The sequence below is a fragment of the Stigmatopora argus genome, chromosome 9 (assembly GCF_051989625.1).
Source record: "Stigmatopora argus isolate UIUO_Sarg chromosome 9, RoL_Sarg_1.0, whole genome shotgun sequence".
Classification (NCBI taxonomy): domain Eukaryota; kingdom Metazoa; phylum Chordata; class Actinopteri; order Syngnathiformes; family Syngnathidae; genus Stigmatopora; species Stigmatopora argus.
Window position 1 is genome coordinate 14,315,677 of NC_135395.1, and position 16,734 is coordinate 14,332,410.

The following is a 16,734-nucleotide window of genomic DNA, read 5'->3' on the forward strand; positions in this document are numbered from 1 at the left end:
CGTTTGTATTTTTCTTTTGTAATGTTGTAATAAAAATTGTAAAATAAAAACATCCAAAAGGGTCACTCATACATCTGTCAGATGAATGTCACATAAAAACACGTTTTAAAAAATGATTGAGACATGTCATTTCTTGACATTATATTACAAAGATATACATCATTTTACAATAATTTGAGAGACAGGTTTGAGTCAAATTTATCTACCTACAGATTTACCTATTTACCTATGTAATTTACTTTAATAATGAAATTTTTGTCATGTTTTGTTGGGGTTGGTGCTTGGATGTAGTATAAAAATGATGGTTAGTAAATCAAAACAAGATACATACTAAAATGTGGTAATATTTACATTTCCTTAGTGAACAAAACTGCTTGCTCTGTAAAAGATTAAAGGTCTTAATGTCCATTTTTAAAAAGTTGTCCACACAGTGACCACTATTTTTTAAAAGGTTAATTGAGTTTTTTCAAATTTTCATCAACAGTGTATTATTTTTAAAAAAAATATTGACAAGTGGCGGGCCGGCAGATGAGTAGTTAGTGCGTCGGCCTCATAGGGTCCTGGGTTCAAATCTAGGTTGGTCCACCTGTGTGGGGTTTGCACATTCTCCACCTGCATGGGTTTTCTCTGGGAACTCCAATTTCCTCCCACATTCCAAAGACATGCATGGTAGGCTAATTGGACCCTCTAAATTGCCCCTAGGTATGAATGTGAGTGCGAATGGTTGTCCGTCTCCTGCGATTGGCTGGCCACCGATTCAGGGTGTCCCCCGTGTCTGGACCGAAGTCAGCTGGGATATGCTCCAGCACCCCCCACGACCCTAACCAGGATAAAGCAGTTCAGAAAATGAGATGAGAAAAATATGTATAATAATAGTAATAATACCTATTGTGTTTTTTTGTTATTACCAAACAGTCACTTGCACAATGTAGGGTTACTTGCCCAATGAGTGTTAAATGGCTTCAAAAAACAACGAAATATGAGTGAATTGCTCAATAAAATCTCAAGTGTCAACTTTTAAATAGCTCTCAAACGTGCTCAAACAGTCTCAGAAATTAAATCACGATATTTGTATGACAGCTTCAAGAGCGCAGGTGACGCTTTGACGCTGCACGGTCAGTAAACGCACCACCAGAGGGAGACCATGACATATGACAAGGCTGTACACCGGTGATACCTCCCTACATTCATCCATATTCTTATGGAATACGGAAGACTGGTGCAAGATCGCGTCGGCAAATATAACATTCCTTCAAAAATACCGTCGTATAAAGTCAAACTTAAATAGATCTATGGCGTTTGCAGGCTGACAGCACGGAGAATGCGGATATGGAATTCCATAGAGTTTCCTTCGTAAGTAATCCCTTAATAATAAAATTGTTGTGTCGTTTAGTCCTAACATTACATTTCTAAATGTTTAGTCAGTGACAATTGTTTAGCTCAATAAGTGTTCATGCCGACGCCATTGAAATTCGATCCGGTTCCCTTTGAGTTCTGCCAGGCGTGAAGGAGTTTGTTACCTGTTGCTTGTAGTAATTGTTTGTTTCCACCATCTTCAGGTGTGCCGTGGTCGCCATTAGCCACGTCGTAAGCGAGGACGTCATGGCGGGGGAGAAAAAAATCGTCTTAATATTAGTCGGGAGTTGCTTTGGAAGCCTGAGGACGAATGCGTAAGTTGGAAAAGTTATCAGTCTGTGTTGTTCAAACAAGCGCGTGCGTCCACTCACCTTCACTGTACCAGTTTAGATGAGACCAGGTGAAGACTGGGTAGCAATCAGAATTGACGGGTGGGGGCGTGTCTTCCACCACCATTGACGGCGATAGACGTTCAATTCATTGTGACTGGGAGGCATCTCCCAGGCAAAATGGATTGGACGTCTTTTGCCGTCAATGGCAGGGAAATGCCTTAATTGGTGTTCTATACGGTGACGGGAAAAATTAAAAACATCCGACAGTTTTTCAGAAGGTGAGCAGCGTGCAAGTGTTTCAAAGGTGTAATTATGACTGTATGTCTCACTATCATGATTTCTTGAGTCTAATACAGTTTTGTATTAGTCACTTGCACAATGTTGGGTTACTTGCCCAATGAGTGTTAAATGTCTTCAAAAAACAACGAAATATGAGTGAATTGCTCAATAAAATCTCAAGTGTCAACTTGTCTTGCGGGAGTGGAAATAAAAATCGGCACAAATTCAAATATTTGGTAGGTGTTTAACAATTATAGAGTTTGGCAATTACATTAATACATTTATAAAAATGTATTTGAAATAACCAGTCCTTGTCAATCAAAGCCTAGTGTTTGCAACATGATTTATAAATTTTAAAAAGAAGATAAATATCCATCAATGCACATTTGGACATACAAATTTTTGATGCATTGCTGACTTCAACCTATAAAAACATAGTATCCATACGATCTGAGACTTGTTTCACACTGTGTCCCAATCATATGAATTGACCTGATACAATGATAGAATCTTTCATTAACTTAAACAAATCAATAAGACCGATTCAAATCAGCATCTTCATGCTAATGTCCATCTCCTTGCATCTTTTAGTACGGTGGATTAACTGATCAACAAGCTCAAATCCACCTACAAATGGAGACACCTTCCATTATGGCCTTGCTGGATTGCCCTTTGTGTTCGGAGCGGCTGGACGTGTCGGCCAAGGTGTTGCCCTGCCAGCACACTTTCTGTAAGGCCTGTTTGCAGAAGCAGGAGGTGGTGCACTCACAGCTGTTCTGCCCAGAGTGCAGAGCTCCTGTCAAGGCACGAACAGTGGAGGAGCTTCCCACCAACATTCTGCTGGTGCGGCTCCTGGAGGGCATGCAGGGTTCAGCGGGGCCTAGCAGGAACTCCCATTATGCTGTGCCCTCTGCCCGGAGCGGTGGGAATTTCAGGGAGGGTCATTACCGAGAGATTCAAGGCTACAAAGAGGTCAGTCAGTAAACATCTCTCTGTACCAATGCTGGCTTTGGGAAATGTTTTTTTTTCACGACATGAAAAGTAAAATTAGACACCCAAAACCTGCAAAATGACTGTACAGCAATCCCTCAAATATCGCGGTTAATGTAGACCAGACATGGCCGCGATAATCGAAAAATCACAAAGTAGGGTTTTTTTTCTTCAGTGCTGAGTCCTAGTAGCAAGAGTGGCTTCTGCTCACGAGTTTCAGCGTGGATTTTCACATTTTTATGAACTTTAATTTAAAAATAATAATAATAGCAGAAAAATCACAAAGAAGTGAATTCGCGATAAGTGAAGTCGCGATAATCGAGGGAAGACTGTATTATCAATTTTGCAAATGGCCTTGAACAGTAAATGTCCATATTTAATTAAAGTCTGATTTGGATATGAGGCAGGGCATACTAGATTTTTTTAAACTAGTTTTTGCAGCATGCATGTAGGGCAAATAGCCATTCAAGGCTACAGATTCTTTAGTCTTTTATAGACTGAATATTTAGCCTATTAGAATGTAGAAGGAAACTTACATATTTAAAGAATTACACGCAAGCAATTAGGAACAATCCCACACCATTGAAGTGCATCTCCTTGTGTTGATCTTAATACTTATAGCCTTGACATCTATTGTCACAAGTATATAAAAATACTTGATGCTTCACAGCCCGAAAACACCTCCACTATCAAATGACATCTTCCAGCGAAAAGCAAATGAAGGGCTTCTTCTGGGAAATCTACAAAACAAAATGCCTCACTTACTACATTTGAAAAGACAACATAATTGGACTATTGTACTATGGACCCTATTATGTTAGTTAGGAGAAAATGTTCACGTTGTATCACTTGGACTAAGAGATGCAGATCGGGGGGGCTCCAGGTTGTACATCATTTACACAATTCACTGTTCTCAAGTTGGCTGTAAATCCTTGACTTTGGTTCAGCGAGAGTTCAAAAAGCTCGGCCGAGTTCAGGAGGGGGGGGGGTTTGTGCTATGTAAATGCTTGAGACAAGCTGCTGTTTAGAACATTGTTATATAACCTATTTATCCTCTCAATCGGACCAGGCTTCGAAAAATAACATTTTAGTGCAGTTCAACTTAAAGTAACATCAACTAAGTTGTGACAAGCCCTGTTTGTCTAAAAAAACGCCCTATTTTGTAAAAGTTGGCTATGGATGACTTAAACAACTGACGCCCTGTCTTTGCGATATTATTAATGTTTCTAATATTTGTTCTTATCATGTCCCGTGGGGTGTGATCTTTAATATTTGTATAATTTGAATGATAACACTTTCGAATTTGGGAGTTTGTGAATCGTCACAAAGTTTTGTTTTTCAACCTCTGCTTTCCATTGTTAAAGAGAAGTGAGTGCATAAAACATGGCAGATAATTATACTATTTGATGTTTTTTTTCTATTTAGTTTTTCCTCTCTGTGTATTCTTTTAAGTTAAACATGGTCAAAATCTATTGAACACGTTACACAGTAGAATCGCTTGCATTCCAATTATATTTTTCATATTATTTATCATATTAAATAAACAGGACTAATCTCTTCCACGATACTTGTCTGTTCTTCAGGTTTCTCCAAGAACCTCAATGCCTAGCCATCAAGGAGATTCAGAAAGAGAGCTGATCCTCACACCTGTGAACGGCATCGCTCAGAAATACAGAGCGACGCTGAGCGAGGACTTGATTAAGCGATTTAGTGACAACACGGGCACATCTGTCACTGCCTCCACGCCGTACAGTGCCAGCCAGACGCCTCAAACGTCGCCCCACCAGCAGTCCACGGCTCTCTGCCGAACACTGTGTGACTTCAGTCCCACCGAGATGAACGTGGAGAGCAGCGATTCTTGTCTTAGCTTCCGAAAGGTATGCGTCTTCTAATCCTACTTGAAAAAATGCAAGCATTAATGTCAGAGTTCAAACGTAAATCATAAACGTGGGCCTGATTTACTATGATTTGACATTTTGACATTCGGTAATCGTTTTCAGTCAATTAATTTGATTTGTTTGAGTCTTGGTTTTTTTCTTCAGCTTCTCAATAGCAAATATTCTCATCATTTTTCCTTCTTTTTAAAATATTTTTTAAATAATAAATAATAAACGGACATAGGCCCGTTTGTACATATTCAACAAGTGTGCTTTTAAAAAAAGGTAGATTTCTATTAGGGGAAAAATATTCATTTTTTAAGATTAACTTGTCATTTTTACTTACAAAACATACATAAGATAATAAATATTTATTTATTTAAAAAAAATATCAAAATATGTGGCCAGGGGTAAACATCTATTGGTTAAAGTCCTCAATCTTATTTATTTTATCCGGAAACGTGAAGTCAATGCACATGATTAATCTTCATAGGCCACTCAAAATACTGTTGTGGTCCCAAACTGGCCCCTCGGCCTTGAGTTTGACATCAATGATTTTGAGGTGTTCTTTTATTTCCATGCACAAGCAAAACTGCACAGTAACCAAATACCAGTGGAAACTGGGGTCCTTTGTTCAAAGCACTCCAAATTTTGTCTATCAACAGAACATAGCAAACACTTTTTGATCTCTTTGACTTGACACAAGTATCACATTGCCCTGTTTCAGAAAGGTAACTGATATACCAGGTCAGTGTAATCTCTCACCAGCTATTTGGTGTCTCTCATTCAGCTTCTCATATCTTGCCAAGCACTTAAAGTTCCTTGTGGAGCAAATATTTCCTCATAGCAGTCATGGTCTTTTTTTTTTGTTTGTTTTTGCTCTTTTCACTCTTTTGGGAGAATTCATCGCAGCCCTGAAGGATTTCTGTGGGAGTTATATAAGGGCCTTGTTGCTGTATGCTTTCCATTAAAGCACACTTGAGGCCTGCCTTTCTTTCGTCTTTTTAATGGAAATGTTTTTTTTTTAATAGCGTCAAGGCTAGCGCTCACAGACACACTATGCGTCATGAGTGTTCAGGCTTTAACCCTTTATAGGGCATTTATACAGTTTACTGTTGTAGGCAATGTGTTAAATACTAAACATACAATTAAAAATATAAATTTAGTGTTATTGGGGGCTATAACCAGAGTCGAGTGAAACCTAAAAAAACATAATTCTGTCTGTCTGTTTGTTCAAGATAACTCAAGAATGAATAAAGGGACGATCATACATGCAGTATATTTACACTCTATAATACACTTTCAAATCACCTTTCCTTTTCACACAATGCTTTGCATCAACCTCCCCCACACCAACATCTTTCATGACCTCCCTCACTGCATCCATGTATCTTCCTCAGCATCTTCATCCCCGTTACTTATCGCTTCGCTCAGCGACAGTCTCTAAGTGGTGATTACATTTTGGGCTCATAAGGTCAAAGGTCACCACTCCAGTGAATTTGGCTGCTTGGGCTCTTTAATCAATTTTAATTGACTTGGCAGCCACATACATATACGTGAACACATTTACCTCACCTAAAATGTGACATCCACGTATGTTGACATATTTTTTCAAATGATCAAACATACAACTTGATCCTAGAAAAGGGTTCTTTTTTTTAAACTGTCAAACTGTCATTTTATTTCCATGGGCATCCACCTCTTTATCACTTCTGCCTCCCTTATAAGTTAGCATGCACGTGTTTGTGCTCTACAGGGAGACCTTCTCACTGTCATCAGGCGAGTGGATGAACACTGGATTGAAGCCAAGCTGGGCGACAGGATCGGAATTTGCCCTCTCCAGTTTACCGAAGTGAGTTTCCCTCTAGAATTCTAAGCCCTTTCAGGTTCCTCGGCCTCTCTTCCACGCAAATCTTTGCATTCATCCTTAAGTGGCACTCAGTGGCCGCAAAGCGCTGAGGAGAGGGAACTCAACTTTGACACCTCACGTACAGACGCTCGTTAGTCAGCGCTCGCTTAGCTCGCCGACTTTCACTCGAAGAATAAACCTGCCGCATGCTGGGAAACCTCGCTGCTTCACGAAACGGGGTTAACGTGTTGCCATCTCAGTCCCCCTCCATCATCCTTTTTCCCCTTACTTTCCCAAGCACTACCCCCCTCCTCCCGCCGGTCCCGTCTTCTTGATACTCCTCCGTATCTTCCTCCTCAAGCTCCGCCTCGGCGGTCTTCCAATCTTTTTCTACCTCTGGACTCTTTCACTCTCTTTCATCCTCCTCTTCCCTTCTCCTCTTGCTGTGCAGCCAGGCGTGAAGACCCACTAATGCTTTCTCTGCTCGGATGGCATAACAGCACATCGCTGTGGTGAGTGAAAGCATTAACCCAGCTGTGCCCATCTCTGACGCCGTATATTTCCCCTCGCCTCACGCTCCTCTCTCAGCTCGCCAGTCGATCCTTTCAGGCTTTACTGGTTGCTACTTATCCTCCCGCCAGCCCGTACAACAAGTTGGAGTGGGTGAGCTACGGTATTTAGACAGTGGCTTCACTACTCAGCACTCAGCCTGTCAGGTGCAGGTGACAGGTAGACTCTGAGAGGCTAAGTCGGGGCTATAAGGAGCTGACATCGCTTTCCTTTTGTCCGTATCCGTCTTTCCCAAGCTAAACTCGGCGGCAACCAAACTCCTGGAGGGAAAGAATCCACGAAAGAGTGACTCGGCAGAATTTCAGCCTCGGACCGGATACAGGGGCAAGGACAAGGCCTCGGAAGGGGGCGGCAAGAGCGCAAATCAAAGTAGAGTCACGCAAGTTCCCGCGAAGACCCCTCTTGCTAGCGCTCTGGCGCCGTCCAACCCACGAAAGCAGTCGAGATCCAGCAGCGGCAACTTTCCCAGCACGGCCGGAGTGGATGCCAATAACGTCAGCGGCATAAACTTTCAGCGACAGTCCCACCGCTCTTCTGTGCGACCCCCTGCCCGTGGGCACGCGCATCCTTCAAGAGTTAACTCTCAGCGAGTTCGACGGCACTCCGACGGCCCGCAGAGACACCTGTTACTGGTGAGTCACGTGCCTTAATTTTGGGGTTCAATCGACATCGGTTTATCGGTTTTCGTGGGCTCCAGTCAGAGCAAAACGTGCTTCTTTTAGGAAGCAGGGAGATGTTTTGATTTGAGAAAATCAAGGTGTTCCCTGGGGTTCTGGGTGAGGACCATTGCCGTCAGGCTCAAGGAATGAAAACAGGGGCGTTGCCCTGCATGATTAAATATCTTCGAAGTCTTAAAAGGAAACACGTGAGGAAGTGTTGTTTTTGGCATTTGGCACCACTTTTAGTTTTAGTCTTTTGAACAAAAATACTTCCAGATTCCAAATACTTTAGTCAGTATAAGTTTAAAGGTTTTTGTCTAAAAAAATCTTGGTCTTACAAGACTAAAAAGTCTTAATAATCCACTTTTACAGGGTTTGTAATTCACGTCGATTAAGAGCATAGCAATAGTTTTTCCCCAAAAAGTTGTTCCAAAGAATCTAAAAATGACTCTAAACCCGATGTTATGCTACCATTAAAAGAACAAAAATTGGCAACTAAATGTTTTCGTTATCGTCATCAATCTCAAACTCAAATTGATGGACCGACTAAAACTTTTCAAACTTTTATGATCAAGAGTCATGGGTAGTTAATGAGACAGTTTCTTTTCAGAGGTGAACATGATTGTATGTTTCTTTTTCCTCTTCCAACAAAAACACGGCCAAAAACCTGACAGCAAAAGTTTTTAGTCTATCAAGATAAATCTAAGGCTCTTGAGAAAAATGCTTAAAATAATATCATAGGCCTCAATCAAATAAGGTCAGCATTCCATCACTTTCCCTCTGTTTATTTTGAATACATGCGCTAAAGGCCATGTTCACCCGTGGAAATTACTTTATTGAACTTATTAGCCTGTCTTTGACAGCAACAGAACAGACTCTCAAATAATCTGAAATAATCGCTTCCAGACCTCCCAGTCAAAATGGAATGGACCTCTGTTGCAGTCAATGGCACCAAACATTTCAAACAAATTCAAGGATTGGACGTCTGTTGCTGTCCCTGGCAACTAATGGGTTTAATCACTATGAAACAATAATAAAAATAATATGTTCGGAATATTATCAGGGCCATAAACAGAGTAGATTTCTGTTTTTATTAATTACCTGCACCAGGTTCTCTTAAAGATAACTTACTAACAAATAAAGGGTTTACTTGTAGTATATGTTTGGTTTATTTATGTATAGCTTTGTTTGCAGAAAATATATAAAAACATACAATGAATTAAAATATAATAATTAATATGAAAAGTTTTTTTTAAATGACAGTCACTTCTTGTTTAATAAATTGAAAAAAACCCACATCTATTTATTCTGATGTGCAATGGCATAGAAAAATGTAAATAATTTTTTTTTAAAACTGTAAACTGAATGACATTGTAGTAGGAAAATTGAGCTATAACGGTACTTTTTTCATCAATGAAACGGGTTCAAGTCAATCAATATGTTTAAAATTCAAGAAGATTTAAAAAAAAAAATAATGTGGCGTGGGCTCAAATGTTAATATTACAACAAAAGTAAAACACCGTTTATGAAGTAACTCAAAAGAAGCCTTTTAAATACTTGGTTCTAGTCGTAATTTGCTGTAGTGTTGAACTGTACTTCATCACAGTAAAATCCTGCTTTTCCTATTTGCATCCTTTACTCATATCAAGGCAAAGTATTCAAAACACCCACACGCAGAACATTATGTTAAAACTAAGCTGATGGATCATTTCTGGCGTCGCTGTTGCATCGACATGCTTTAATTGACTTAGTCTACTTCAATTTCACCTATCGTCAGAACAGAACGATGGATGGGTGATGTGGACCTCTTGCTAACGATTATATTGAACTCCAAATAAATCCAAGGGCATTGGGAAAGGGCCAAAAGCATGGTCATATGCTCACTCTGTATTTTCTCATAGCCTCTGCAAAAAAATCCCGAAATGGACAGCTGTGAATGTTACATATGTGCTGACCATCCATCTCCTTTTTTTTTAAGGCGAGGCACACAATTTAATGAGGAAACTGCACCGAGTCACAGTAAGGTTATGTGTTATAGACATGAAAGACTCTACAAGGTTTTCATCGCCTAACTTTTCCGCCTAGTGCCCTGCTTCCTGCGATAATGATTTCCTTTGATTCAGTCCAAGTTTCACAGCCTTGGCCTGCAATTATACGGCGCGCGAAAACCTCGCACCTCGTGCAACATGTGAAAAAATCAGATCAAACGATCACATTTGAAAAATTTAAGGGGTCAGCTTGGCAAGAGAGAAACCAAAACAAATTGTGTGAGGCTTAGCAACGCAAGTAAGTAGGGAGATAAGGAAAAATAAAATGATACTGTAGATTCAGCGTGTAGGAGGCTTGGATAGTCCCTCAGTACGTCTGCTTATCTCTCATGCTGATGATGATGAGTCACTGGTGAAATGTGTTATATAACAGACCCCCAGCTCTCTCCCCTCACTGCTTTAAAACTCCTTCCTCTTGACTAAGCAGGTAACATCAACTCGCACATTAATGGGCCAGTGATAGTCGACAAGCTGCGCTTTCTTTAAGGACGTCTGCTTTGAAACATGACGCTCCAACCAAGTTTCTTCAATAAGATTTCCGCCAACTAAGGTTGAAAATAATTGCCCCGATGTAGTAAGCCTTTAACCATCGCATTTCATGTATAGTGGAGTGAAAAGGGTTATCTTCAAGTGGTGCAAATACAGCACCACTTTGACTTACAACTAAAAATTTCCTCCATAATACTCCCAGTTTTAATCATTGGCTATGATTGGCTAAGGAATATTCACATTCTTCTCTTCAATACATTTTTGCCTACTTTACAATTGTAATTAAATGTGATCACGAATTTTTTGATCTCATGACCCTCCCTAATTTAATCGTCTTTCGTTTCATATATAACACGTGTCAAAGTGGCGGCCCGGGGGCCAAATCTGGCCCCCCGCATCATTTTGTGTGGCCCGGGAAAGTAAATCGTGAGTGCCGACTTTCTGTTTTAAGATCAAATTAAAATGAAGAGTATAGATGTATATTAAATTTCCAGATTTTCCCCCTTTTAAATCAATAATTGTAATTTTTTTATCATTTTTTCTGTGTTTTTAGTTCAGAAATCATTTTGTAAAATCTAAAAATATATTTAAAAAAAAACTAAAAATAAACATTGTTTTAGATCTATAAAAAACTGAATATACAGGGCTTTTAATCCAGTTCTTTTAATCCATTTATTTAAAAAAAAACATCTAAATATTATATCTAAAATGGTCCGGCCCACATGAAATTGTCTGACACCCTTGATATATAACAATCATATCCTGCAAGTTGAATAAAACTCATATATTTTTCCTTATCTTGAACACAAGCATACAAACATACGAAAGGACATAAATAACCACCATCACTGGCAGAGGTCATAAAAACAAATAAATCCAGTGTTTTACCATGCCCCAAAGCCTTTGTAAAACACAACAAAATATACTATATTGTAAAGATGTTTGAGTTATGCAGCCTAGATTTTCATGAATTTAATATAATCCTCCCAAAACTTTACAAAGGCCGCAACGGCCTCATATTGAAAATAAGGCTGTCCATCCCAGATTTATAAGTTCCATATATAGCCCCCTTGTGAATATATTCTTAGCCACCGCTGGGTCATTGCACGCAGCAATTGCGTGACTGCTTCTTGAGTGGGACGGCCCCCTTGTATCTGATAAAACAGACTCAGAATAGAAAATGGACACGGAGAAGTGAAAAGACTTCAATAATTAAATACTTGAAGAATGCAGTGTCGTGCTTTTATATTGCTGTATTACTTACAAGGTGTCGATGCTGTCGAAAAATGATTAATTACACTCATTACGCCAGGAACTTGTTTACATTCAACGCTCTTTCTTGTAAAGATATCATTGCTCCTGTAAATCACAAAGACATATGGCAGGGAGATTTACATCCTTCAGCTCTGAAAGCCCGAATGTCTTCAGGACATACTCGATCCACTTTGTATTTTCTTTTTTTACATGTGCGCCTCGCAGCTCTGCTTCTTAAAAGTGACTTTTAGGTCATAGCAATAACTTGTTGTTAATTATAGCTTGCGTTGAATGCAATATGCATTGCAGCCTAATGGCAACAAAGCCTCGGGATGCAGGCACCTACTTTAAAAGGAACTGCTTGCTTCGCCGACCACTATTAATTCTTTAACCACTAGTTCTGCTTTAAATAGCATCGGGCTCGCACTGGTGCTGTGATATGGAATATTATTTTGCAGTTGGACTGGATCAAATGAAACGAATCCTAAACTGTGCAGATTTTCAGCAACACGGAAGGTATAGCTTCGCCACTAAATCAGGTCTAGTACGAGACCTGAATAAAACATTTTGAATTTGCTAATATTATGTTGAAGCTTTGGCTGAAACTGTTCCAGAGATATGGGGTTACAAAGAAAATATTTGGATTATAAGATTGAAATATCTAGCCATATCTCTCTCAGTGTAAATCACAGGTGTCGAATCAAAGGTTTGCAGGCTGCCAGATTTTTGTATGAATAATTCCACTTAAATAGGGCGTTTCTACCACTGTCTTGTGCATTAAAAATCTATTTATTATTTTGTCAACGTTAAACAGACCAGGAAAGTTAAAAGGCAATCACTGGGTCCTTAAAGAAGCACGAAAAGCTCAGTAAAAATTGAGGGCAGTTGAATGTATGATAAAGTAGGTTGAGTCCTGTTTTATGTTAATAGAAGCAGACATCACCATCGGAGCTCGCAAGTCTTTTTAACCCAAATATAAAGTTAATTTTCAGTTCTGTGACCTCTTTTCTAATGAGTTTTTATTCAGTACTACTACATTCCTTTTTAACTGAATGTACAAGTGAGTCCTACAACAAACATAGCAGCAAAATCTGCAAATTCCAGCATATAAATGGTATTTTGTTACTTTTTTTTAAATGACTATATTTAACTTACCCAAAATGAATCTTTGCAATTGGGCTTCCCAAACCATTTACAGTGAGCTAATTCATGAGGTTATATCATTTAATTTTTGACGAATACAGTTTTACAAAGCACAAGATACCTCAGATTTTGTCAAGAAGCATTTTTTTGATACCCTCTTGCATTGGATGCCATTAAAATGATCAGCTGTACACAATGTACTGTTTGCTATGATATAGGATTAGATATGTCCTCTAGTACTTTGTCTATTCTCCTCTGTGTGCCCTATAAAATTCAACTATTCAGTCCGAGTTGATAATTTAACCTCCCTTTTTGTTACAGAGTGAGAAGATGGCCAACGAAGTTCCACCCAAGATATCCATGGCGCTGTCAAACCCCCAACTTTCTTCCACCTCTGCTGACAGCAAAAACTCCAACACACAGCACCTCTCAATCAATGTGTGAGTCCTTCATTAAAAATGTATGCAGTGGTATGGCTTAACATCAAGCACACTCGGTTTGAATGACTGCTGCGATTGTCAAATTGTCACCATCATAAAACCTTTAACCCCACAATTGTACTCCGTAAAATCAAAACCAAACATCCTGGAAGTCATTCAAACTTAAGCTGTTAAATTGACTCAACTTAAGTAACGGCTTACGTTGAATATTCAAACTCATTTCATCACGTTAATATGGCGAACTTGATGAAATGAAGTGAGGACATAACAGAACCAGGTCTGCTGTCTGGTTTTATAGTAACGTGGGCTACGTACCTCACTCCCTAACCTTAGTATCGGTCTCTAGAAGGTCCCCACCTTGTGGACTTCCTGTGTGTGGCTCCGTTTTTTTACCTAGGTCTACAATGTCTTGTGTGTCTTGTGTCTGTCTAGCTACTGCAACCAATGAAATTTCCCGAATACGGGATGAAATAAAGTTCTAATCTAATCTAATCTAATCCTTAGGTGCGCCGTGCTGTATTCTTATAAACCACAACGCCTCGAAGAGCTAGAGCTGAGGAAAGGCGAGATGGTGGGAGTGTACGGGAAGTTCAAAGAAGGCTGGTTGCGTGGGTTGTCACTCCGAACGGGCAAAGTCGGCATCCTGCCCAGCAACTACATCACTCCCGTTCTCAGGTGAAAGGCCACGATCCCTGACGGCAGTATGCGTCATCCAAAGGATGCTTGGATTCAAATGCAGTACATTTGTGTGGGCAGCAATGTTTAATCATTCAAAATGTCAAATGCAAAAAATGTATCTGATGCTGAGAGTTATGTAAAGGATCCTGGGGAATACTTGATGTGAACGTTATCCTACTATGCCTCGACGCAGGACGTCTGCCAGACTCCTGGAGACGAAAGCGGCGAGCTCGTCGTCGCAGCACAACGCGACGGCGGCTAAGAAGAACGCCGTTGCCAGGAGTCCCACTGGGGTCTTTGCTCCTGATAGGGTAAATACTGATGGAGCGCTGTACCCAGCAGGACAGGTGCCACATGTGCCAAATGGAGCACAGCACGCAATGTCATCCACAGGCCCCGCAAAATCATCCTTCCACGGCAGCTCGCCAGGTTGGGAGACCGTACGGCGATTCTTTAACCCGCCCCGAGGTGAACGAATAATCAATCCATTCCTTCATTTGAGTATCATGGCAAAATTATGTATCCTAATTTGTTTGAATACTTTTTTTTGAACAGTTTCCAATCCTTTCAACCATTCATCCAATTTGAATGTACCGTCCAACTCGGAGCACTTTGCTCAAGTTCAGGCTTCCGGCTTCTCGCCCGCCCTCCTGAGAAAGAAAAACACTGGAATTCCAGCCAATCCTGGGAAACCAGTAGGGTGGATGAGCGAGTCAACAGCGCTCTCTGCTGCACACATTTCAAAAGAGAGGGACTTCACATCCTCATATGAGACAGTGGGTTATTATCCGCACGAGCGGCATCCGTCCAGTGGCCCTCACTCAATACTCGTCAAACCGGATTCGCACAAGAGCACTACAGACAAGGTAAAAAGAATGCTCAAATTAGCCCTTTATTGGGAAAGTGCCTATATTTGGGACCGGATAATTTAAAAAAAATTGAACATTTCATTATGTGTAGGCCGCAATATTAACATTTAACTTGTTGCATGCCATTGACGACGATAGCTAATTCATTTCATCTGCGAGGACCGCCTGTTAATCTTCATATTCCAATGCAATGGCCATTAAGGGGGATTGATTATTAATGTGTGCACTTCATGGGAAAGCTTTAAATGTTATTGTACTTGTACAATCGCAATAAAAGGCATTCAATTCAATTCAAATGCTATTGGACATCAATAGCAACCAACAAGTTAAATGAGTGCCTTGTCAGGATTAAAAGAAAAGTCATTTTGCATAATGGCATGAGTATTTATAACTAACAGCATCTTTCCAACGTCCTTTTTTTTTAGCCCGCCAAGTCAGTGCGTTTCCTAACAGATGAAGAGCCTCCACCCCCGCGGCTTAGGACGTCCTCCTGGTCTTCAGGAAGCCAGATTCCATCCAATTTCACCCCAGCGCCCCCCAAACTAGAAGTATGGGCACCATCACTCACTTTGGGAAGAGACGGACCTGGGATCATTCTCAGAGAGGGAAAAGCAGCAACTCTCAGAAAGGGCTTTGAAACGGACCTAAACACAAACTCCAAACCAATGTTGTTGCAGCCATCGCTTTCGGTCCTTTCACCCCAATTCAGCCCCACCAGGTACTTTTAGAATTTGAAAAATAAAAACATCGAGCAAAGATTGTGCACACAAAGCTTTACTGTTTGTCCCTCTTCAGACACAGAGTGACTTCAACACATCTAGCCCAGACAGACTCTGAACTCAGTCTTCTTCCAGGAGAACTGGTCCTGGTCCACAGACCTCGACCTGACGGCCGCATCCTTATCACGCAGGAGATCAGCGGCGAAACGGGCCTGTATTACAGTAGTATTCTTCACGCTCTGGAGAGGCTCACTTGACTTTTGGGGGATTTATATATTTTCTACGATCCAGTAGTTGAAACTGCCAGAAAATTGCCATGCAGGAGTTTATTTTTTACCACCTATTGAAATCTGTTGAGACATATTTTTGTTTCTTTAGAGCATGTATGTACTGAGAATTTGCACACAACCCGACCAAATATCTGTCTTTATTATTCTGCCCATGTTACATACAACATAGGTGAGTGCCTTTGTCTAAAGCTGCACAGAAAATAATCTGTTTAATGATGTGTAAATAAATGTTAGGTCAATAAACTACCTAATATAACAAAGAATCACGCCTTGATTAAAGTGGGTTGAATGAGTGGAACTAAAGCAACACAGGGAACAAAAAGGAAATACTTTACTCCAAAAGAACGTGAATTATATATATTTTGACCTACTGAATAGTCCAATTTTTGTGTGGCTCTTACATCTGAGATGTACAATGAGCAGAAATTAGTTGAGTGTGATCTAATTTAGGATTTTTCAATCCATTTGAAATGTCACTAAAATGAAAATTATGATTATTGACATGTGGCTTAACAATCGAACACAAATTTGTGTTTTGTTCCCATGGTTAGAGTGGTGAATTTGTCGTGTACAGCCATGAGGACTGAAGCAACTGAATTTACAGTAAACTCAGACTTGATCATATTTTACCTTTTGAGTATAATTGAAACTGGCCTTTTTATTTACTCGCCTAGCATTCTGCAGCAACACACACACACACACACACACACACACACACACACACACACACACACACACACACACTAAGAGGCTCAAACAAATTTTAATTTTCACTCCTATTTTTTTAACTCTGGAAGAGACACAAAATAAAGTACCACAGTAACACCTGTAGTTTTTTCTTTTCTTTTTTTAAATGTTATTTATTTCATGTTAGGAATTCCGGACAGGTGAC

At 40.0% G+C, this 16,734-nt stretch overlaps 1 protein-coding gene and 1 long non-coding RNA gene across 2 annotated transcripts in view; one reads left to right on the top strand and one right to left on the bottom strand.

Annotated features, from left to right (window-relative positions):
- LOC144082709 (uncharacterized) overlaps positions 1–1,711 on the bottom strand; it is a 35,520-nt gene extending 33,809 nt beyond the window's left edge. Inside the window, exon 1 of the long non-coding RNA XR_013303310.1 lies at positions 1,521–1,711. This is a non-coding gene — a long non-coding RNA (uncharacterized LOC144082709). The remainder of the gene's footprint in view (positions 1–1,520) is intronic.
- Positions 1,211–16,466, top strand: LOC144082707 (E3 ubiquitin-protein ligase SH3RF2-like). Its single transcript, XM_077610023.1, has 12 exons — positions 1,211–1,353; positions 1,560–1,670; positions 2,559–2,939; positions 4,541–4,834; positions 6,591–6,686; positions 7,490–7,885; positions 13,168–13,286; positions 13,791–13,961; positions 14,158–14,432; positions 14,520–14,830; positions 15,259–15,551; positions 15,629–16,466. Exons 3-12 carry the CDS (start codon positions 2,601–2,603, stop codon positions 15,807–15,809), a joined length of 2,475 nt encoding a protein of 824 aa, XP_077466149.1. The 5' UTR covers positions 1,211–1,353; positions 1,560–1,670; positions 2,559–2,600; the 3' UTR covers positions 15,810–16,466.
- The last annotated feature ends 268 nt before the right edge of the window (positions 16,467–16,734 follow it).

Bases quoted from the DNA above. Each gene is read 5' to 3' on its own strand.
- LOC144082707 (XM_077610023.1), top strand. From the start codon at position 2,601: ATGGAGACACCTTCCATTATGGCCTTGCTGGATTGCCCTTTGTGTTCG. The intron at 6,687-7,489 runs GTGAGTTTCCCT...GTCTTTCCCAAG, and splicing joins GCCCTCTCCAGTTTACCGAA to CTAAACTCGGCGGCAACCAA. The intron at 13,287-13,790 runs GTGAGTCCTTCA...TCTAATCCTTAG, and splicing joins CAGCACCTCTCAATCAATGT to GTGCGCCGTGCTGTATTCTT.